Below are 24363 nucleotides of genomic sequence, written 5' to 3'. Positions count from 1 at the left end.
AGACTTACTGATACAAGGACTAAAATAAATACTGCTGCTGTAATAAAAGAGAGAAAATATCTGTGGATGGACTGAATGATTAACTACCCCAAAAATATAGTCTACATTAAAACTTCATAATGAAATCGTCATATAATTCTTAATATTGTAAGCATATGATATTCATCGTGATATTTGTCCATAACTCCCTCCTCTGAGGGAGCTAACTTTGGTGAAGGGGGTTGTTGCCCAGACTGGTGAACTGTGGGTCATGGCCTGGGTTCAATTCTGGCTTGGGGTGATGCACTAGTGGTCATTGGTGTGTGAAATCTTACAATGGTAATATATTGTATAAGAAAATACAATGAGTAATGGTAATATTTAGTAATGTTTTCATTTAAAAATACATAAATAAATAATGCACCACAGCAAACCTATTCTGGGGAAACATTCACCAAAAGTAGCTGATCTACAACCTCACAAGCTGTCATGAGGTTGTGCAGCCTACAGTATATTTTGGTTCTTTGATTTTGTATACATAGGGCTTAAATTAGTCCTTTAATGGCAATGTGTACCAATATGATGTTTTAATGCAGATGATAAAAATAAGGCAACATTAAACCCATAATAATTGAATAAGTGTGGAAAAAAGCATTGGTTTGTGATCAGATTGACTGCTTAATGAACAGTAAAGACATCAGGATTAGGTTAAACCTGGCTGTTAGGGTCGATTCATACTCCTATTTTAGAGCCGAATAAAAGTCGGTTCGGCGCTGTAGAGCCTACAATTTGACGTCATTTGAGGTTCGGGGGGGCGGGTACCGTCCTAAAGTCGGCTCTTCGGTGCTACTGAAATTTTCTGACGAGCCGAAATCATTTCGGCACTACAGCGCCGAAACAGGAGTATGAATCGGCCCTTAGCCTGCATGTCCACAGCATTAGTTTCAAGTTTTGTAAAACAGGCCCCTTTCAAAGTGCCCTTGAGCAAGACAATGAACCCCTACTGCTCCCTGGAAGCTGTTCAATATTTGCCCACTGCTCCTAACCACATGAACAATCCAGTCCTAGAGGGTATGCACATGACATCATCGTACCTGGAAGTTATGCGGGAACGCCCAGTCGCCCACTGACTACTTTCTGCCTTGACAGCCCATTCATCCAAACAGAAAAGTCCTGTATGATTGCATTAAACAATGTTAAACTCGCCAACATTGCAGCTGTACGAAAAGCTCGAGTTTTTGTTTAATAAAAATCCACCATAGAAATGTTATGAGCTACTTTCTGTCAAGAAATGCCCTGCATTTGATTAGTAGTTTGGAAGTGTGACATTTAGAAACAGGTGTTACGCAGGACGGTTGAGTGATTTCCAACGAGCGCTTCCAAACTCCAACACTTCATGCTGCTCAATGTTTTGCCACTCAGTCTAGATGAGGGGGGCGTGTCCTGATGGGAAAATCATGCATGTGCATACTCTCGATTCTGGGCATGTCAGACTAGATTAACATTCAGTTGGCTTATTTACAGCAGTTCCGTGACCGCGGAGAGCAAAGGTCCGTTTCTCAATGGATTTGTCATCAAGGAGGGTTATTAAACAAATTGAGCCCCCATTCATGAGTGCCCCAAATCCACATGGCCACCATCAAAAACCTGTTAAGGCACAATAAGGCAAAATTACCTCAAACTCATTCTGCTTTCAGTAGCATGTGACGTGTCAAACTAGGGGGTTTCATGATTCTGAATCCATTCCAAGCATTAGTTTTGCACAAAAAACACTCCTTGGGCTAAAAACGGCTATAGCCACTTGCCCATAATGTGCTCAAATGTGCTGACCTCATCACAGAGTTGTGTAGAAAACGGCCAGAAAACTGGCCACACAAGTTTGTAAAAGGTGTAAAGGGCGGCTACTACAATGGCCCTGGGCTACTACAATAGTATGCTGAGTATCGGGAAGACTGAAAAATTCTGAGTGATTTAGTTTGTTTTTATCCATTTGCAAATAATTACATTACAGTATCAGAAACATTGTAGGTGGTCACTGGTACTTTTCATCACTGGGTTATCTTATTTGTTTATATGTAAAATGAGTGATGAGTTAAAAGTAGACTTAATTGTACTGCAATTTGTGAATTTCGTGCCTCAAGTGTGTTGGTATAAAATCAAATTGTGAGCTTCTGTAGTCAGAGGTGTCCAGGTATGTTTACAGAATTAAGGCAGTGGTATGTTCAGTTACAGTTAGACTAGTTTTTCTTGACTCCTAGCTGGCTTGCTGTACCTATTTATTTCTATGCGATATTACTTTTACTTTGTGTTTTACTTTATTTGTTTACGTTTATTTGTTAGCACTGCATACAAAAACAATAGTGTAGAGTTGAGGATCCAATGTAAATATGTTAGGAGTTAGTAAGAATGAAATCCATAGTGTAAATATCAAGATATATTACATTATATAGTATATAGAGTATATTAGTAGGCATACAAAAATAAATCAGCCTTTAAGTAGAATAAAGTGCCTTTACTGGAATGCAGATGAAGTGCCCTTGAGCAAGGCATTGAACCCCTACCATGAAATGTTCTATGAGCAGGGCCTGGCTGTAAACAAGCTCTTGAGCTTAGTCCAGTTACCCTGGGTAAACATGGTAACTTAACTAGTATAGTATAGTATAGTATATGTATAGTTTAATTATATAGATAATGCACTGTTACGTTCTTAGTTTACGCATGTTTCATGATACTGTAACAACTTTTTTATGTATGTGATGTATTGCCATGCTTTTCTTCTTGCTTAATGTAAATCGCTCTGGATTAAGAGCATCTGCTAAATGCCTAAATTGTAAAATTAGATGAAATCAAGAGTGTTAATTTAACTCAAATGTCACCAAATGGATCCTCATGGGTCAATTTGGTTAAATTTGAGTTAAATTACAGTACACTCAATACACTCTTAGTTGCAAATACTTTTGTCGTTAACTTCCTGAAAGATAGGTTTTAATTAATAAGCTACATACCAAACAGCATATTTAAATATAACCCTCAATTATATGGTAAATTAGGTCAAATGTGTCTGTAACATGAAATACACCGGTATTCAAATATGCAATAGTGCAGACTGGAAAACCAAAAATGTCCATACCTTATTTGATGGTGCAGCTTCTTAGATGGCAGTGCTGCTGTTCAACTTCAAAGTGTGTGTATGTGTGGGTGTGTGTGTCTTCCTATAGTGGTGAGGTGACTGACAGCTCCTGGGTCTGTGCTTACACACACCTGTTGTCAATCTGTGCCGATGTCATCATGTAAGCTCCACCCATAATTGTCAGGGCTTTTCAAGCCGTCCTCTTGGGAGCAACTAAGCATGAGAATGAAGACAAACAAATCACACCTGTGTGAAGTGAGGGGCGCTGATATATTAAAGTCTAACTCATGTTGATTAGGTGATGTAAAACAAACGGTGCCAACACAAACATTAAACGCCATTAACAATAAAGAGACAATATGACGTAAATGACACATTATGAGTACATTTCCCCTTCATTGTCAATGCGTTGACAAACATTGAACTAAAGACAAACGTTAAACCTGTGCATAGGAGGGGCTAGCGACAAATGGGTATGGGGTTGCACCTGGTTTAATTTTCCTTTACTTTAAAGTGACTATTATACTTGTACTTAATGTAGATGGATAGAATTGTCCCCAGTCCTTTGGGGTGTTTTTAGTTTGTTTATTTGGTCACAGGGAGCATGGGGATAAGAGTCTCAAGGACACACATGGTCATGGACACAATGGCCTCAGTTACTGTTACTGTTACATGCACAAAATTCATTCCGAACTGAGATTCATACCCAACTGTTTACATGGAACCTGAATACAAGTATTCCTATTCCTCAATTGTTTACATGATCAAAGCATTCATTCGGAATATAACTTAGATGGCCAACCCATAACCGTTATCGCTTAAGAAATGAATAACCGACACACACTAACAGCTATTATCTGATAAAATAAAATAAATATATATTTTGAAGCGCAGTCCCTGCAACCACACGCAACCTCCACCCAAAACAACCCAGAACTAAAAAACACATTATCCATACACCCATACACTGCAATTGGCAATGGCACTGTATTTCGCCGATGGGTTTGTAAATAGCGCATGTGTAAAATAATACATGTATTCCAAACTCCCAGTAGCATTCGGAATAAAATGTTTATATGGTGATCTATACCGATTCAAAGGGTATCGGTATATAGGGCCAGTGCATAGGGAGGAGTTTCACTTAGAACGGGTTATTCTGGTTGCCATTTTCCTGCCTACCAGGTACGGTCATACCTGACGAAGACCCACAAGGGTCGAAACGTTGTTCTAACAAAAAAGAATTTCCTGGGAGTAGTGAATCAGTGTGCGGACATCCCTTCCTTTTCATTCTTTAATTTGTAATCAAAATAATAATGGTCAGATCGCATACAGACAGATTATTATTTATTTACTGCGGAGAGAATACATGTTTGACTGATCACTCGTCACTCTCATGGTGTTTTTCCCCTCTCCCTGGTTCCACATGTCTTCTCGTCAAGTAAGATGTAAACATTAAGAACTCTTTTGACGGGGGGCACGGTGGCACAGTTGGTAGTGCTGTCGCCTCACAGCTATAAGGTCCTGGGTTCGATTCCCGCTCGGGACGCTGTGGGCGCTGCAGGCGGCGTGTTTCCTCCTCCGCGTCATAAGTGCCCATACCCGAAGGCGGGGTTGGCGAAAGGGCCTTTCTGTATGGAGTTTGCTTGTTCTCCCCGTGTCCCCTAGGGTAGATACCCTCACAAAAAACATGCAGTAATCCTGGTCACTAAACTGCCTCCCCCTGGCCAGCCGGGGTGCCTGATGGAGGGGAAAGGAACTGGTTGGAATAACGTGTTCCTTCCACGCGCTACGTCCAACCAGGGAAACTCCCCCCTGTTAGGTGTAAAGGAGCAACTTGGACACTCAGGCATGAAGGAAGCATGAGTTCAAGTCCGTACGTTGCTCTCCCCTTGTCCCCCATATATGGGGACTAGGTTGGTGGAGGGTGTGTAGTAGAGCCCAGGATGATTAGATGATTGACACAGGGGTGAAAAATGGGTTACAAAATCGTGGGATAAAAAAAAAAAAAAAATTGACATGACGAGAGGTGTTCTATCAGATCAGAACACCAGAACATTTTCTAACGACGAATAACAATAATACCACCTTCGATCCAGAGCCATGTGTTGTGCCAAGTGTTGTGACAAGTCAAAGATAGTAGCCTAGAGACTGACAAGCATACTTACGAACTACAGACTGGCAAGCCAAGTAGCCTAGCATCCTACTAGCCTACATGTAGGCAGGAAGATGGCGCCCAAATAAGCCAAAATCCTACTGAACTATGCCCTCCCCCTATACCACCCCTCCAGACCGGAATGAAAATTCGGAATGGGATATTCTATTCCAATTGAGGTGTTTACATGAGCATTGTTATTCTGATGACTGGAATGAATTTCTGCATGTAAATGGGGCCATTGCAGACCTGGCCTGGAATGGGGACAATCAGGTATAACTATAGAAGCAGTGAGCAGCCATTCTACCGTGCTGACAGGGAGCATGGGGATAAGCGTCTTGCTCAGGGACACACATTTTGTTTTTCAATAATATTTTTATTGGCTTTTTTATAACATACATTACATACAGTACATTCACTCACACACACACTTGCACTTGTATAAACAAAACAAAAAATAAGTATGTAAATAAGAAATAAATAAATAAAACATTTGTGTAGTTCTTTAGTTTTCAGTTCTGTTTCTTTTTTTAATCTAGCAGATCTACAAGCTTATACAGTGAGCTTGTAGATCAGCAGTGGAGGGGTGTTTGGAAATGTTTGGACATGTTTGCTTATATACTGAGTTGACATACCTGTAAGGTCACCAAGTTGAAAGTGGTTCAACTGGATCAATCCATCATTTATGTCATCCATAGGCCTATAATAACTTCCTCTTGCATGCCTGTCATGTTGTTGTATATCCTACATGTTACTATTACAGATGTAATAGTAATGTATAAGCATTTCAACTTCCTTGAAAAATTGGAAGCGGCTGACTAAACAAGATACCGGTATGTAAACCTATGGGTGCGTTCTGAAATGCGCACCGGGAGCGCACTCGCCTATTAGTTTGCATTGCACAGTGCCGAGTGCGCTCAGTGCGCTGTTTCCGAACGCGCCCGATGTAAACGCTCGCTTAAACTTGAATTTTCTTTTGCCGTTCCGAAATTCAAATTAGTTTAACTTTAGACCATAGCGGACCTTCACTTTTTGGATAGGCTACAATGTGCAGAAAAGCCTAAGCAGCGTTCTTTTTCTGAACCACAGTAGGACAGGAGGGGGCTGTCGGCTGTGGGTGAAGTCCACACAAGCAGGAAGCAAAGCAGCTGAACGTGGAGAAAGTTACAAAGCACACTATTTGCTCCAAGGTAAGTTGTTTGTTGTTTATTAGACGATTGATTTAACCATTGTTTAGTAGGCTAAAAGTTGACATTAATAGTATGATTTAGTAGCACCCAGGGAGTGAATGAGTGACCGCCGCATCCTCCACGGTCCACCGCCTCCATATTATAAACATTGACGCGTGCATGTGCCATGTGCGCACCACCCACGGGAAAAGGAATAAAAAGAAAATGCCCGAAACGTTCTGCATGGTACCAGCAGTATTGCAGGACGCCCAACAGCAACATCCTGTTGTATGGATGTTGTTGTTGATGTTGTTGTTCTATTCCTCTTCGGAAAACGCCTACATAACACGGTCCTGACTCCTCAGTGGAGGAGTAGCAGAAGTAAGTAGGACAAATAATAAGGACATGTTTGTCCTGCATACTTACTATGCATAGTAAGTTAGCAACGGTATCGGGGGTGGGGCGGGGGAGGTGCCGGGTGCGCAGTGCTCACTGCTTACCGTATTGTCTCCACCAGGCCGAAGGCATGGGGAAAGAGTATGTTTTTTTGCACTAGTCTCCGTCCGTGTGTGTGACTGTGTCCGTCCGTCCGTCTGTGTACAGCTAATCTCTGGCACCGTTAATAAATGTGATATATTTTGGCCATATTACACAATTGTTTTTTATTATTGTTTGGTAACGGTCTTTGTCAGTCATTTCTGTATATATTTAAGGCATTTTTCATGTCTTCCATGTACAATTTTTGTAATAATAATAATTTGTTCGATTAAATCAGCAAAACTAAAATGACCTGATTGTGACAGGTGGCGCAGGAGGCACGACCATCCGCATCATGCCGGGCCTGGGTATGATCCCGCAGGGAAAGCAGGGCCACACCAGCAAGCAGCCCACCCTCTCGGCCGGCGTGGTTGCCATGGGAGGAGGCAAAGGGCTGACGGTGGCGGCTTCGTGTGCCACGCTGACGCTGGGGACCGCCACGGCCACCGTCCGGCAGGTGCCTGTCACCGCTACGGTAGTGACCACGCAAGCGGTAAGACAACGGTGGTTCACAACCTTTTTCATTTCATGAACCCTCAGTTTGATATGCACTGCAATGGAACCCTCATTTCTGCGACCCCAACTGTACACTTTCTACACTTTAAAATGCTCTGTGAACTAACTAAATTGAACCGATTCCATTAGTACACCCCCAGGCCCCTTTTCCACCGGGTTTGAACCGGTTCAGTTATTTTTTCCTGCCTAATATTGAACCAGTTCCACTGAAAATGAATTGGTTCAGATTCAGAACCCTAAAAGTTGGTATGGTATTTTGGTATGGTATGATGGTACAGAAAATCTGTTGCATCAGTGCTTTTTTTTCTTTCCTTTTTTTCTTCTTTTTTTTGCAAATTAAAATCACTCTGTACAGATCAGTAATCCTAGTGTCCTTATTATCTGGAATGAACATTCAGCAAAATATTTAGGGTAGGGAAAAAGCATAGACCCCTGAGGACTCCGCTTAACAAATTATATAGTGAAGTGTTTGAAACTTCTGGCCGTGCGTCATTGTATGAAAAGGTCTGATCTTAGTGCAGATCTTTTCCCTTTAAATTACAATGTTAGTTTGATTCTTGGTATCCTCTTACTCTTTTTTTTTAAATGTTTTTTGTCTGGCTTTCGCCTTTATTTAATATATTTTATTAGGGACAGACAGTAGGCTGACAGGAAATGGGGAGAGAGATGGGTGGGTGACATGCAGTGGGGTCTGTCGGGATCGGGAGTCGGACCCACGGCACACTGCCAGACTGGATTACCAGCCAAGGTGCCTGGACCGCTGAGCCACGGCCCAGGCCCCTCTTACTTTTATAAGCGAATTGCACTATATGCTTGTATCAGGACTGTGACAAATTACTTTACAAAAAAGCATTGTTTAGCGGGCATTGTTTAACGGGCTCCCCCAAGTCTGCATTCCAATCCAATTCTTCTTCACCGACGATGACGGAGATCTCCGTCATGTGGTATTTTCAGTGGTTTATGATAGATCACGATCTTCGCAAATATGAATGGTTCTAGGTTGCCAATCAACGGATACAACCGGAAATTATTTTCAGATTACATTTTTTGTCAAAACAAGCTTTATTCAGCGGCCCATAACTAAAGAACCGATGATTGCGGGTTTGTCAATACTCACATCCATAAAACACCATGATGCTATTTGTGTCTGCGTGCATTGAACTCTGCTATGATAAATGCTAGCAAAGGACATGCAACCGTCATAATATACTACACAGGGTGTAAATTCACTTCATTCCCTAAATATTTATTTATGTGCTTTGTCTTGCTGAATTGTCCCCTCCAAAGACAGACGTTTGTCTTTCTGCATTTCTAGGAAGTGTTTGCTGTTATTATAGTATTTCGGAACATAAATTATGTGGTAATGTCATGGAAAACTGTGTATAGGTCGTATTATACAGCTACTATTGATAACCGGACTCATAATCAATAGTTTGCACTGCTACCAAATTAATTATACAATGAATCTACAATCTACAATCTACAATCTACAATCTACAAATCCTTTTGAAAATGAAATAATTTTAAGACTACTGTAACAATCGAACCGTTCAGTACTGGAAAAGCTCAGACAGTGTTTCACAAGTTATTTATTTTAATATGTAAAATATTTCATATGTAAATGACTGGAAATGTGATCAGCTTCACTCATTTTTGCCTTTGATTTGTTTAAAGATACTGACCCACTTGACAAGAGCTTCACTTACTTTGCTCTCATAGCAACACCTGCAGGTGACATGTTGTATTACAGGGTGCATTGAAACAGTCACAACAATAGATATTATCTCCATACATTGTATGTGCTTTTATTAATCAAATATATTACAATTACATTTGTAATGTTCTTATGATTACATTATATAAAATAGACAGTCCTTCATATGTCAACGTACAGTAGCAAATTAAAAAAAAATACATAGAACTTTAATGGAGCATTTACTCTTCATCCGTTTCTTCGAGTAGAGCTTTCTGTGAGCTTGAATTGCTGGATGTTTTTCTCATTCCAATCTCAATGTCTCTCCCCCGTCCAGAACATCTTTTCACAGTGCTGTAGAAAAATGTTCACGTTAATATTCTCAGTATAAATGCAGTTACTGTCGGGCAGAAAGCTTGTATCTATATATTTCAACTTTTTATGTTCACAAGCTTGTAGATCAGCTATCTTTTTTTAAATATTCTAAAATATTAAAAAGGAACGTTTTTGGACACCGACAGTAACTCACTGACAGTAACGCAGTCTCAATGGAAATACCTTTAATTTGTTCAACATAACAAAATGTAAACATACTCGAGTGACTATCCCCCTCAATTTCACCTCACACAAAAGAGAGTTGTAATTTGCTACGACCCCCATTTCCATTTACTAGAAAGTGCCAGTTAATGTTCAATTATAAAATGTATACTTCCAGTGAAGCAGTTATAAAATAGTCTATAAACAGTAACACACACACACACACACACCGTGCCTAACAATCTCCCTCAGCTGTCCAAAACGCACTGTAAACCACAGCCTCTTGGGACTTATTGCTCTATAAATGTTTGATAGTGAGAGATCCTTGTTTCACGTAAATCATACACCCCCAGCTTGATACATAAGGTGAAGAAGGCAGTTGTTTTGAACATGTATACATAGTAAAAAAAAAACAGAGCAGATTTACCATCAGGGGTCCATTTATACATTCAATAGTTAGATTTCCGGACCAGCACTTTTTTTTTACGTAATCTGATGTTATTATAATATCCAATAACAAGTGGTGAAAAATGTCATAACACCCTGAGTGCAGCACAGCTTCGACGTGTGTGTGCGTCTTCGGGGAAATCGCTATTTTTGATCTGATCTACACTATTGAACTACCAATCATTAGCCAACTTGACAACTGAGTTTCTACCACATTACTGTTATCATTTCCTGACCCTTAAATAATTGCAAAGGACAAACCATACAAGTGGATAGTTTGGAAAATATGTTGCACAGTGAAGTATTATAAAACAAACATGGTTCTGTGATTTTACAGTTACACATCCCCCTGAATCAATTTAGTAGAAATAATATGATTAACTCAGGGATAGGCTACTACAATTAAAATACTGCCGAATGTCAGTTGCTATACTGAGCTTGCTATACAGTATTTAAATGGAAAAAAGTACTGCAATGTTCTTTTCACTAACCACATTTTTTGTTGATTTGAGGGAAAGGATACTTACAGCCAAACTGAGAAAGCAGTGACGCCAGTTAGAAGTATTGCCATGGCTACATGCCAGCAGAAGCACATTGTGACAAACATGACGTTGCCCATCTCGTCTTGGTCCCACTGCGGTCCACTTAATGGGTAGAGCACGAATCCAATCTAAAACAACACATTGTATGGTTCAAGCCTTCAAGGGGACACATTGTCATGCATGAGCAAATTATCCCAAAATATACCCGTATCTGATTAAATTAGTTCTAAAAACAAACTAGCGAACTAACAAAAAAGCCTGCCCATATCTACAGTGGCCAGAGTAACTAATAATATAAACACTTTGTCTCCCTGGATGTTTGCAGGTTTATGACACTCCTTTAAAATGCTAAGCGCAGTTATATACTTATATTTTGTGTATAAAACATTTCTCAGGGCCTCAAATTCACACGGAGGATCATTTTCAAACATCATGATGTTACATAGTTCTAATTACCTGGTAGAACCAGGAGCCTTGCAGGGTGAAAAGAGAGGCTTTGAGCAGCTCCAGAACAATGTTGTCTCTCATGAACGCCTCCAACAATGTAAAGGCCGATCCACCAAACACAGCCACCAGCAGCAAGGAGTGGATGTGGGCGTCCAGGTGGGGGCGATGGTTCACATGGAAATAGAACAGAAACCCTACAGTGTGTAGAGGGTTGATAGTGAGTGAGTACAGTAAAAAAACACCCATGGATGGAAAAGCACCAATAAATATTGGTTGTTTGATCAGGGGTCATCAATGTGTCCTTACACAGACAAATGTGTCCGTGGCAAGACTTGGCCTTGTCCGTGGCAGATTTTAGATTGTTTATTATAATGTTCTTATTTTGATCATAAGATCATACTGTGTCAGTCTCCAGGTTTTCCTCTGAATGTGTATGACTCACTGATTTACTATGACACGCGTGAGACGGTCTGAGACCACTAGGACAGTTCATTTCAAGGAACCCCATAACTCTGAGAATGCACAAAATGGGTCCATTTGGTTCCATTTGTGCACTCAGAGTTACAGACATGTAAAGGTAATTTAAGGCTAATAGCTCTTTGTGTTTCTGGTAATATTATGGCAAAAATAGAACTTTGACAAAAACATGTCTACCATATAAGCCAGCATGGCGATGACCCCTGCTTTTGATGCATTGATACTGTACCTTTACCTTCTATAAAGAGCGCCAAGGAGAGGGCGAGACGGTCAAAACCAGCCGGCGCAGATTTGCATTTGGTGCTGAGAATGCACGCGATTCCATAGATTCCAAAGAACAAATACATGGTAGCGTGCTGCCAGTTCATCAGTTTGACCCAGGAGCTGGTGCTTCTGTCATAGAGTCGGGCGTGAGGTCCGTCTACCACAAACTGCTCAACCATAATACCTGGAGATAACAGGAGAGATTATTCAGGTGTGGCATTATGTTTTTGAGGGGCTAATTCATGCATATTTGCATTCTGCCTTACAATGGTTTAAAAGAAAAATAAATATTTGTATTGATATTTCCTTTATGGCAAGATAGTTAACCATTCTTTTCCCTCTCCATCTCTAAATTCCAAATTTAAATATCGGCATGTAAATAAGCAGAAACCAAAAATAGGTCAGACTTGACTTGGCTGGCGGTTTCTATTGTCTTAGAGATGGGGCCTGCTGTCCACCTTCAGCAAATAAACTGCATTACCTGACAAAAGACCATGGTCACTGTCGGTATATGATTTCATGTGATCTTTAGTGATGAATAGGAGGACTTAATGGAGAAAATGTACTGTGCTACTACATTGCTTTCTGGCATTAGCTTGACTAGTATAATACTAGTCAAGCTACTGACGACAAGCAATCTTTCACAATTATTTGGCACGACTGGCTGCCTTTACATTTTAGGCTGCACGTGTGTTGTATTCTCTAAGGCTTGTGTTAAGTCTGAAATTGAATCCCTGTTCAATTTCATACTCACCGACAAATGCAGCAAATATTGTGATTCCTCCTTCAACGTACTCCATTCTGTTGAAGGAGGGGGGTAGTTTGTGTCTGCCTTTAGGCTGGTTGCTCCTCCAGTGGTGTTGGAGCGTGTGTTTCACTGTCAGCCACAAACCATACAGCAGGAAAAAGCTGCCAGGAATAGCATGTCCTCCAAAGTTGGCCATCTTTATTTACAGACCTGAAACCAGTGAGAAAACCTCTGTCATAATCCAGATTCAACCCCTTTCAACCCGGTGTTCCTTATTTATGCGTGATGTTATAGGTAATAAGCTAGCTTTAAGCTTGTAGATCATATATTTGAGCTACTTTTACGGCATATTGTAATATGATGGACATAAAATTGGACTTAAAGGATCACCCATTTTCAACCTTCCTCCGTCATAAAATGGTTCCCCACTACTTATTGAATGGTACCATTTATATCTTCTCATTCTGTTTCAGAGAAGTGCTGTGGACAGGACGGTTCAGTTCATATTTTATTATTATTAATGCAAGAACAATGGCTTCTATGTCAGCATGCTAACTTTCCAGGAAGAGAAAGGCTGTTAGTTGGAATCCCCATTGTGCTATTGTGTGTGATGATACAGTATCATTGGTAGACAGGTTCCTGAACGGTCTATAGCCCACAAATGAGATGCAGAGTGAGTAGACGGAAATGGTTGTTCAAGGACAGGGACACGTTGACTGATGTTTTACTTCTTTGTTGCTTTTACTTTAAATATAAGATGATGACACAACCCGGATGCTGAACATGAAGATTCAAGACTAGTTTGACAAGTTAGACCCCTATGCTCACCAGACCAACTATGTGCTACATCACAGTATTGGCCTCTCTGGGGTAACATTAACCACTTCCAAATTGTGACAGAGATGCACATTAAAAAGTAGAGTTCTTGTTTTGTTTTTGTTCAATTAGATTAATTATTCAGAAGCACTGAAGTGTACATTTATTATATTGATAGTTTCCTCAGTCAACAAAGGAACCGGCTCTTCCTGGTTTCAAAGTGCCCTTGAGCAAGACAATGAACCCTTAGCTACTGCTCCCTGGGTGCTCTTCAATATTTGCCCACTGCTCCTAACCACATGAACCATCCAGTCCCTATTCTGGGCATGTCAGAATAGATTAACATTCAGCGAATATAAGCAAAAAATCGCCAAAAACAGCATATCTACATGGTCATAACATGTTGCATTGTTAGCTTGTAAATTGCCTATTTTTGCCGAAGAGAGTGGGTGTAGATGGAAAGACCATGGGCCCAAATATATACTCTGTTCAACAAAGTTTATAAGGTTTAAGTGCCTAATAGTTAGGATTGGTTGAATGCAGAGGACAATTCCAGGTATGTGCAAATTATGTAGCCTACATGTGCAATTGTACTTGGCTCATTTGCCAGGCTAATTTTAAATGCAAATGAGCCAGAGTTGCATTATAGGGGGCGATACTGGCCACACAAGTTGAAAACAATAGCAAAGGTGTAAAGGCTATAGTATGTTCAGTATCGGGAAGACTGAAAAAGAGTGATTTGGTTTGTTTTCATCCATGGTTTTATCCATTTGCAAATAATTACATTACAGTATCAGAAACATTGTAGTAGCCCCATGGTCACTAGCGGTACTTTGTTATATTTGTTTATATGTAAAATGAGTGGTGATGATTGTACTGCACTTTGTGAATTTCATGCCTCACAAGAGTGTTGATATAAAACCAGGTGCTCAAAATTGTGAACTTCTGTAGTCAGGTGTCATGAACATGTGGTCCAGGTAGCCTATGTTTACAGAAGGCAGTGTGGTATATTCAGTCAGACTAGTTTTTCTTGACTAGTCACAGCTGGCTTGTTGTACCTATATACAATTCCTTTCTATGCGATATTACTTTTACTTTATTTGTTTACGTTTATTTGTTAGCACATATTGATGAGCACTGCATACAAAAACAATAGTGTAGAGTTGAGGATCCAATGTAAATATGTTAAGAGTTAGTAAGAATAAAATCATAGTGTAACATAACAATCAAGATATATTACATTATATAGAGTATATTAGTACTAGGCATACAAAAATAAATCAGCCTTTAAGAAGAAAAAAGGGCCTTTACTGGAATTCAGATGACCAGTTGAAGTGTTTGTTTTAAGCTGTTTTAACTGTAATGTGAAATTAATGCAGCTAATGGATTATTTTCAAATAAAACATTAGTGTAGGATGAAATCAAGAGTGTTAATTTAACTCAAATGAAACCAAATGGACTCTCATGGGTCAATTTGGTAAACATTTTAAATTACAGTACATTCAATACACTCTTAGTTGCCAATACTTTTGTTGTTAACTTCCTGAAAGACAGGTTTTAAGATAAGCTACATACAAAACAGCATAGAATATAATCCTGGTAAATTAGGTCAAATGTGTCTGTAACATGAAATATACCGATATTCAAATATGCAGTCTAGTGCAGACTGGCAAACCAAAAATGTCCATACCTTATTTGGTGGTGCAGCTTCCTAGATGGCAGTGCTGCTGTTCAAAGTGTGTGTATGTGTGGGTGTGTGTCTTCCTATAGTGGTGAGGTGACTGACAGATCTTGGGTCTGTGCTTGCACACACCTGTTGTCAACCTGTGCTGATGTCATCATGTAAGCTCTGCCCATAATTATCAGGGCTTTTCAAGCCGTCCTCTTGGGAGCAACTAAGCATGAGAATGAAGACAAACAAATGAGTATGGGGTTGCACATGGTTTAATTATGTATTAGATAGGATTAAAATTAAAATTGTGTGACTATTATGTCCTTGTCATTAAAAAAAACAACAATAAAACATACAGCACTACATCTTTTTTCTCGCAATCATCTTGTAGATGACATGTAGATGACATCAAAATGTAGATGGATAGAATCATTTTTGTCACATACTGTATGTATGCATGTGAAATGTGTCCTCTGCATTTACCTATCCTATAACAACTATAGAAGCAGTGAGCAGCCATTCTACTGTGCTGACAGGGAGCATGGGGATAAGAGTCTTGCTCAGGGACATGGTGTGAATGGGGACAATCAGGTATAAGGCTCTGGCTCCCCAGGCGGTCACTCATGTGAGAGATGTTGACTGAAATTGGGGACATTATTCATTACGGAATCTGAAACCAGCCATATTTTACAATATATATATATTTAAAATAGCAGATCTACAAGCTTACAAGTGAGCTTGTAGTTCAGCAGTGTTTAGAAATGTTTGGACATTTTCGCTTATACTGACATACCTGTATAAGGTCACCAAGTTGAAAGTGGTTCAACTTGACCCATCATTTATGTCATCCTTTATAATAACTTCCAATTACATGCCTTAATTATGTTGTTGTATATCCTACAATCTACAGTTACTATTACAGATTGTGCACAACGTCAAGCGGTATGGAGCAGAGATGTGACTGACACTAGGGCACTAGGGTGCAACTGAGTTAATATATAAACGCACACTCTGTGTGTTCAGGGAGAGGCAAATGAACTTTGTACTCGCTTTAAAAAAAATGTTTTTATTGCAGCTATTATCAAGTTCAATCAACAATCACTCATCAGCTAGTTCCCAATGTTTAAATTCATTCATGTATTTGGTATTGGTTACAATACAAATGAGTAAAATGAATGTTATATAAAACAAAGTTGAGGCCCTTTTCCTGTTTTAACAATACAACAGATAGAATTCTACGGTCTCTAAAATGTCAAAGATGGTTAGCAGTATGTTTTTAAAGGCCCAATCTAACGTCTCTTACCCTGCAGTTTGAAACTGTATTATTACCACATCATAAGTCAAAATGTAACTGTCTAACGTTAGTCCTTCTATCAAGAGCTGAATCAATCGAGCAGTGTTCTTCAATGTTTTTCAGGCCAAGGACCCCAAGCACAAAGCAGAGACCCCCACTGCATATACCAGTATTGTATAAAATTGTGAAGCATAAAACATACGTTAACGTATTCCTAACATATTAGATTCATGTTAATGTGTATTTTCATACATTTCAATTGTTTTGGGTTTAGGGGAGCTCCCTATGGCACAACAATTGGTTGCCCTTTAGTCAATTTGACCCCGCTGGACCACCTCTTGATGGCCTATAGCACTGATTCCCAAACAGTACTACCCTGCATCTTTGGGACACGGACCAATTTTTATAATAAATCATTATTCATAAATCATCATCATAAATACCGGTACCACACATTGTGAGCTGTAGATCTGCTATTTTCACTAGTTTGGTTCCCGGGCATACGTCTAATTTCTCTTCTGGGTCCTGAGCTAAAAAGTTTGAGAACCCCTGACTGAGAGAATAAAAATAAGGAACATGTCTCCACTTCTTAATTTTTCTATTTAAAGTTTGTATCACTGATCATGGGCCTTTAAAATCACTTTTTTACAATATCACACAGAATAACTTCTTTTCTCTAAAGGGGTTTGGCATCGCCGATGTCACCAGAGGGTCCTCTTTGGCTTGTTCTTCACAATAGGCCATCAAATCTTCTGCCGCTTTAGAAACCTGCACAAAAGTGTGTGTACACATGCAGTTACATTTAATTAAAGATGTACTATGTAACTTTCCTCTTCTACCCTGGGTTTGATCCTATCCTGTGCAAGTGCTGACATTTTTACCATTGAGCTAATAGAGCCTGGCTGCTTCCTCAGGGAATACATTTAATCTTGACCAGCAGGTCCAAATTTGTGTCAGATCCTGTGTGTCGGTGAGACATGACCACAATATAAATGTCTCAATATAAGAGCAGGGAGACAAAATACCGCACAACCACCCCAGTTGTATAAGTTGTAACATACTCTGCAAATTCACACCTGTGCTGATGTGGTGCTGACCAAGGCAGTTAATGACACAGCCGCACAGCTCTTATAGCCACGATGCAAACGTTCATTAAAAGGAAACCAATATTTCGACAAAGTCTTCCTCAGGGTTTTTGAACATTAGCCTCCTCTACCATACAGATACAACATTACATTTTAGTCATTAAAACATTAAAATGCTTTAACACTGGATTTGACTGTGTGTGGGCTGGTTTAGCTATACTTTGTTGCATGACTGCCCCGCTCAATGAGAATGACTTTTCATTGAGCAGCATACGATCTAAACTTTCATGACACTTAAAACCAGAGTTTCTGTACTATGCAGGTGTGAATGGTGCTACCCGATCAGAACAGACTGACTTGATTTATCAAAACAGATACATTCTCTGACCATCTCTCACCATCATCCTCTCTATGTTCACCTCCAGTTTCAGTTGTTCCACCGTCTTCCGGGCTTCTGCAATCTTGGCCATATTGTTAGACATGCTGACTCTTTACCCCGGGTCAGTGAACCTGTATCAGAAGACAAGATTGAAGTGATCATAAAAGTGTGTTACTATGTCTGGTGACATTGTATTTTTTTGTTTTGTCTGCATGTTGCCCCTCAATCAGCAGCAGAACAGCACTTGGTGTGATTAATTTGTTATGCTTTATTACATAGATTGTAGAAAATACAGGAAACCAAGAGCAGAGACATCTGAGGGTTGGATTTAAACTCCCGTCCTAATCATAATTGGAGCACATAACAGGCTGAGACATCAGTTTGATATTCTAATGCCTGCACCTAGTATTCGTATTGGAAAAGAAGGTTCAAGTCCCCTCAGTAGGGCAGTAAGGCCATATTCGGCTCACCCAGGCACTCCACTTGCATTTGTGGAGTGTTCATTGTGTCTTTATTGCTGCACTAGCAACCCCTGCTGGTTGGTCTGGTGCATATATGGAGCACCTTCATGCTCCCCCACTGACACTGGTTAAAATAAACAGCTGGTGGTGACTCATGTGTATGGGAGCCTTGGGAGGAGACCACGTGCCTCCACTGTTGGTCTCTGGAGGTGTAGACTAGTCTACTCTACAGTCTACACTACAGTGTTGGCAGTGACAGGGGCCACAGTACACATGGGGAAACTGACAACAGAGTTGCTGGGGGAATGGTCCAGTGAAGAAAAATAAAAAATAAAAGTCCATTGTGGGTATATGGGATTTTTTCTCTATCACACTATCACTAAACACCCGAACACCTGCCTGTAGAAAAAACCCTATGGAAAAAACCAGGGATGTGGACAGGGACACAAATTACCTTCTATGATATCACTAAGCATCATGAAGGTACTGAAAGAACCACCCACCTCAGACATCAGCAACATTATGAAAATTGCAAAAATATAATCATCTAGGTGAAAATCACCCGTGTTTAGTGTTAAAGTAGGCGATAAATATATAGCTCTATTCTCATATCATTGCTATAGTGTGATTGTTCAGTAACAGGAGTATAAAATGTAAGCTTATGAATGGGTTCTCCCTCCTGATAGGATGAAATAGGTAACCCACCTGAAATTTATTTTCTGTTTATTGAAGAGCTGAGGAGTCCCCTGTTACTGAACTACTAGAAACATACCATATTGAGTGCATGTATAGCCCAGACACTTTGCTATATATTGTTGTTTATTGCTGCCATGAAAATGTCTTGTTAGAATTTTGTTTTGCGTAACTTGTCTGTGTTTCCAATTAATTATACTAACTGATGTAATGAAGGTAGCCATTGCTGTGATGAAACTTTGTTTCAATATTCTTGTTATTACTCCTCAGTCCTCACTGGGTCTCAGCTGGCACAGGGTGTGTCTCGGAGGAGGTGATGGGAGGGAGGATGTTTCCCCAGGGTTTCTATCCACTTAGCCTATAATGTAAATACATCTAAGTAATATCTGCCAGTCCAACTTTGAATCTGTTCAATACATGTTTTTTTTGTTTGTTATTATGCTCTACGTTTCGCACACTGTGCTGAGGTCACTTACACTACAATATCTTATTTTAGGAATAACTTTTATACATTAAATAACATGCTTAAACACTTGGGAAACTACAATTTAAAACATACACACTGCTCTAACCCACCTATTCTGTTGATCAATCACTCAGACAGCACAGACACTCATTTCGTATAGCCTCGCCTCAGTCTTCACTTAAATTAATGTAAAAATAATAATTGGCTTTTATATATTTTAGCCATCCTTTGCAACATAAAAAAACACTATTCTGTTCTGTATACATTCATAATATATGATCTGGCATAACAGCATTTATGTATGCACAAGTATCAATATCTCAACGATTCTCAACGAAGAGATTGATAAAAAGAAATATCTGTCCTTTGTGAAAGCTGGTAATTAATTTCACTTACCACAAGAACTGACAGCTACAGGAGTTCCTTAGAATGTCTGTGTGTGGCTGAACCTGCAGGTACCCCACATGCACTTGCACTTTCCAATGAAGTGAGATTAATTGCAGAGAAGAGAAGGGGAGGGCGTGAATAGGTTACCTCCTCAAATAATTAGCTGTGGTTCTGCCCCATGTTGGGCTCTTGTGCAGGCAACATGTGGTGTGACCTTCCTCTCTCTACTCAGTCTATCACTTCTATTTAACTTTGATTAGAGTCCATGACAAGCTTGTGTTTTGAAACAGAGCATTTACAACAGTTCTTAACTGTCCACTTTAAATTAGATTTTCAATTGTAAATTGTTGTAGAAATGTTATACATATAACAAAAATAAGTATTGCAAAATGGTTGGTTTGAGCTATTTAGCTATACCTTTTTAACATATTTGTCACAATATGGTGAGATAGAAAGGCTTTATTAATGTAGGTAGGACATAGGTACTGTACAATGCAGCACAGTACTGATCATGAGAGCTCACAGCACCATGGCACCAGGGAGCCTCGGGCTGTGAGAGGGGAGATCTCCAGAGAATGAAACTGTATTCCATTTCACTTTAATTAATTTCCCCTTGAACGCTCACTCATTTCGGCTTTGAATGAGATAGTTACAGATAGAGGCTCATAGGATGTCTGTGAATAACATACAACACAACATTTAAGATCAAAGTGCCTCCTCAACCACACACACTGTGCCTGTATATCATCATATCATATCATCATCATCTTTTGCATAACATTCTAATATTCATCTGACAGTAATACCACTGGGCCCATATAGGACAATAATAGCACCATGACCTTTGGTTCAGTGCAACATATCCAATACCATATGGTTCAGCAGTTTGGGGTTATTCAGTCAGGTGTTCATTACATGCATGACGTTTTCTCAGAACATAAAGTATTGTCCTATGGTAGCAAGTTCACCGTGCATTTATCCTATTATTACACTGTATTTAGCCTAACACGTGAACCCTATAGCATCCCTATTCTGGGCAAGCAGCGGAAATAGTAGCTCACAACGCGCTCCATTGCGAGGCATTGTGAGATCTGATATTTTCAGTGAAGGGACTTGTTGAAGAGGGAACGCAAGGGGTCGAGTACAGACCCCTGGGTGATTCCATGCAAACAGTCAATGTATATAATCAAGTATATGTATAGTATATACAATTCCATACAGTATACAAATCTTTATAATGCTACTAGGTCAGGTATACAATAAATGAACGTGGTGCTGTTTTGTATTAACAGGAAATGACAAGGCATTGTGCAGACAGACATCATGCTGGCAGTCATCTTCTATCAGGCTGCTGGGTCATCACATGTCACTCAAAGTATAGCCCTGTGGACTCGTGTGGAGTTAAAGGTCAAATGCCTCATTAGAATTTGTTTCCTGCATTAACTGTCTACCTGCTTAAACCCTATACTGTGCTATGTAAACTGGAGTACGCCTGGGGTCTATATTAGACCCCTCCTTTTTTCCCTCCACCTACACCAAATCTCTGATGATGAAATTATATTGTCTGTATAAGCTCACAACTTGTCACATTGTGATGCATTGTGAGCTTGTAGGTTGGCTATTTTCGCAGAATGTTCGCCCCAATCACCCCGCAGAGTATAGGGATGTTAAGTTGTCGTTAATATGATTTAGACAGGTTTCTACCAATGCATACCTTGGACCTTAGCTTGTTTTGCCAAATAGATGAATTCCACTGCATGAGGATAAAGTAGTTGCCAAGGATTTCTCCCTCATTCTCAGCAATGAGAATGACTGAGTCATTGTCATCATGAGGTTTGGTGCATTATGAAGTGTTCACTGCAGGAAGTAGCCTTTATCACATAATTCATCCTCATCGCTGCAATCAGGGCCTTCAGTCCCAGCTGTACCCGCACATTGTTTAAATATGAAATGATTTAAGCCTGGCTGCAGTGTAAAATTTGTTGACTAAGACTAAGGCTAAAGAAAGGCTAAGAAAGGCTGCTACCCTGGCAAGGAATGCATCCTGCATGCTACCACAATGACAGCAGCACTTCCATGCAGACTCAAGTCCTGCCATCCCTATAAGGCAGCACAAGAGATGCTCCGTTGTATCCTTGAGGACCTGTCTAACAATGCATGGCTGACGAGATCTTGGAAGCAGGAGTGATAGACTGCCGGACCCACACAAATCCATTGGTACATCCGGTATACCCAGGGGATGCCATCACAGTTGAAGGCAATGGACCCTCCTGAACCACTATACCCACTGGGGATGAATGCTTCAAATCATCAATGAAGTGGGGCTTGGCAAACACTTGCATAAGGCTGTCTCTTCGATAGGGATGGAGCTCGTTAATTTTGATTGATAACGAGAACCTTATCCATCAGGCTTATCGAGCCCACTATCGAGCATTTTCTATTATTTTGAGGAAAGATGTTAGACGACAACTTCTGAACAGAACAAGTATATTTGAATGCAGTACTTTTCTAACAGACAGAAGGCAATTGACCTTTTTACTTTTGGAAAATTATATTGAAGAAACTGTTAACTGGTTAATATGTATACTGTCACTTTAAAAGCGTAATTTTGTTTACCTGATTGGCAGGTATCGATACACTTTTAGACCGACATGTTTGTGCTGACACAAACAACATCTAATTTATTTCTTGATTGCATCTTGTCTTGATTGTTTAAACATGGCGTCATGGGTAGCTATGCTCGATAAAAGGCTTGATAAGCCCAAAGCTTATTGATACCAGGTAATAAGCTTGTTATCGGATTTTATCGGGTATCGGTTATCGAGCTCCATCCCTACTCTTCGACTATAGGACCAGATACGAGAGTATGGCTATGTGATGTTAACCCAGCGTAGCTTTTCGTCTACATTTATATTTTAATTAATTACATAATTAATTATATATTTTTTCTGTTCTTTTTTCATTGATGTCCATTGTATCCTAATAAAGTATTGGGACTCTGGCTATTGGCATGTGTGGCCACTTTCTTGTTTTTTCAAAGATTCCCTCTACATTGTTTAGTCTTGCAATGTCAAAATCTCTGGACTCTGTGCAGTCTTTAAAGTTTAACCTTTATAACCTTTAACCCTGAAAAAAGTAAGTAAAATGCCTGTAAAATATATTTTTGAGGGTCCTATACACAGGTTTAATGTTTGTCTTTAGTTCAATGTTTGTTTTGTAAACGCCATTAACAATGAAGGGAAAATGTACTTCATAATGTGACATTTACGCCATATTGTCTCTTTATTGTTAATGGCGTGTAATGTTTGTGTTTGCACCGTTTGTTTTACATGTTAATGGCGTTTAATATTTGTGTTTGCACTGTTTGTTTTACGTCACCATTATCACCTAATCAACATGAGTTAGACTTTAATATATTAGCGCCCTTCACTTCACATGGGTGTGATTTTTTGTGATCATTTGAATGTCTAGAACATGTACATTTATTATTGTGAAAGATATCCCCAAATGTAAATTATGAATTTATTATATAAATATACATATAAATGTGCATAAAATGTTTTCTCTACTTTTTTAAGTAGTAGTAAAGTAGAAATATATCGGGGTCTTGTAGGGCTGGACATCTGACAATCCATCAGATCCGCTTGAGTATCTTGAATACCAGCTTGAGTATCCTCTTGAATAGCTATTGGACATATTGGATGTGGTTCACAGTACATTTATACCACACAGTTAAAGTTAAGTTCCTATTTCGGGTTTAGTAATACAAAAATCACACCCATGTGAAGTGAAGGGCGCTCTTATCATCTTACAACATCAAGTACAACATAATGTTTGTTTAAGCAACAGGTGCTAATGTTTGTTTTAGTCCTCAAAACAAACATTAAATTTCTCTTTATTGTCTATGGCGTTTTCTTAAACAAGCATCGTTGAAAGACAAACATTAAAGCTGTATATAGGAGGGGCTAGCGCCCCTCAAAAATCACACCCATGTGAAGTGAGGGGCGCTAAAGTCTAACTCATGTTGATTAGGTGATGTAATGGTGATGTAAAACAAACGGTGCAAACACATCGTTCACGAACGCGTTCATATTTCGGGTGAACGTGAACTGAACGTACTGTATTTCTGCTTGGTGAACGTCATTGTGAACGCGTTCATTTCTGGCGTGTGTGAACGTCACTTTCTCGCGTTCAACTTCGTTCAAGAGTGAGTGTTTCCATAGAGCCTTCCAGGCGAACCCTACTTTCATCTATCACTCTATCAATAAAAAAGAAAAAAGGCGAAAGCAAAAAAACTAAAATTCTTAAAATAATTGGGGTGAAATGTTGATTGTTGACCCCTCCCACTTCTCTCTCCCTCTCCCTGTATTCTTCTGTCTCTTCCTCTCAAAAACATATCCACCCCCCTCATACTATTACTATTAATAATTTATGAGAGAGACCATGTCACACTGTCACAGCATGTAGTAAGA

General features: G+C 39.6%; 2 protein-coding genes across 3 annotated transcripts; both read right to left on the bottom strand.

The window, feature by feature from the left end:
- Positions 1 to 9267: 9267 nt before the first annotated feature.
- tmem45b (transmembrane protein 45B) lies at positions 9268 to 15221 on the bottom strand. 2 transcript variants are annotated; one of them, XM_080779852.1, is made up of 6 exons: positions 15145 to 15221; positions 12645 to 12848; positions 11856 to 12074; positions 11159 to 11343; positions 10688 to 10830; positions 9268 to 9530 (listed from the first exon to the last, which is right to left on the bottom strand). In XM_080779852.1, the coding sequence occupies exons 2-6, from the start codon at positions 12832 to 12834 to the stop codon at positions 9419 to 9421; spliced, it is 849 nt and encodes a 282-aa protein (XP_080635978.1). In that variant the 5' UTR covers positions 12835 to 12848; positions 15145 to 15221; the 3' UTR covers positions 9268 to 9418. The 2 variants fall into 2 exon arrangements, with proteins under 2 accessions (XP_080635978.1, XP_080635979.1); XM_080779853.1 differs by having other exon boundaries at positions 11862 to 12074.
- A 1844-nt stretch (positions 15222 to 17065) lies between these two features.
- On the bottom strand, positions 17066 to 17987 carry LOC308326864 (guanine nucleotide-binding protein G(I)/G(S)/G(O) subunit gamma-8-like; the record flags this gene model as incomplete). The annotated part of the gene is made up of 2 exons (XM_080779915.1): positions 17066 to 17188; positions 17904 to 17987. 2 exons carry the CDS (start codon positions 17985 to 17987, stop codon positions 17066 to 17068), a joined length of 207 nt encoding a protein of 68 aa, XP_080636041.1.
- Between the last annotated feature and the right edge of the window lie 6376 nt (positions 17988 to 24363).

This window comes from Protomyctophum bolini (assembly GCF_963924005.1).
Source record: "Protomyctophum bolini genome assembly, chromosome: 13".
Classification (NCBI taxonomy): domain Eukaryota; kingdom Metazoa; phylum Chordata; class Actinopteri; order Myctophiformes; family Myctophidae; genus Protomyctophum; species Protomyctophum bolini.
The sequence above is the reverse complement of the archived record's forward strand: the minus strand, read 5'-3'. Positions and strand labels throughout refer to the sequence as shown.

What these genes read in the sequence shown, in the direction of transcription:
- tmem45b (XM_080779852.1), bottom strand. Translation starts at nt 12,834, where the DNA reads ATGGCCAACTTTGGAGGACATGCTATTCCTGGCAGCTTTTTCCTGCTG. An exon ending in AATATTTGCTGCATTTGTCG is followed by an intron (nt 12,075 to 12,644) that starts GTGAGTATGAAA and finishes TGTTATCTCCAG; the next exon opens with GTATTATGGTTGAGCAGTTT. An exon ending in GCTCTTTATAGAAGGTAAAG is followed by an intron (nt 11,344 to 11,855) that starts GTACAGTATCAA and finishes TACACACTGTAG; the next exon opens with GGTTTCTGTTCTATTTCCAT.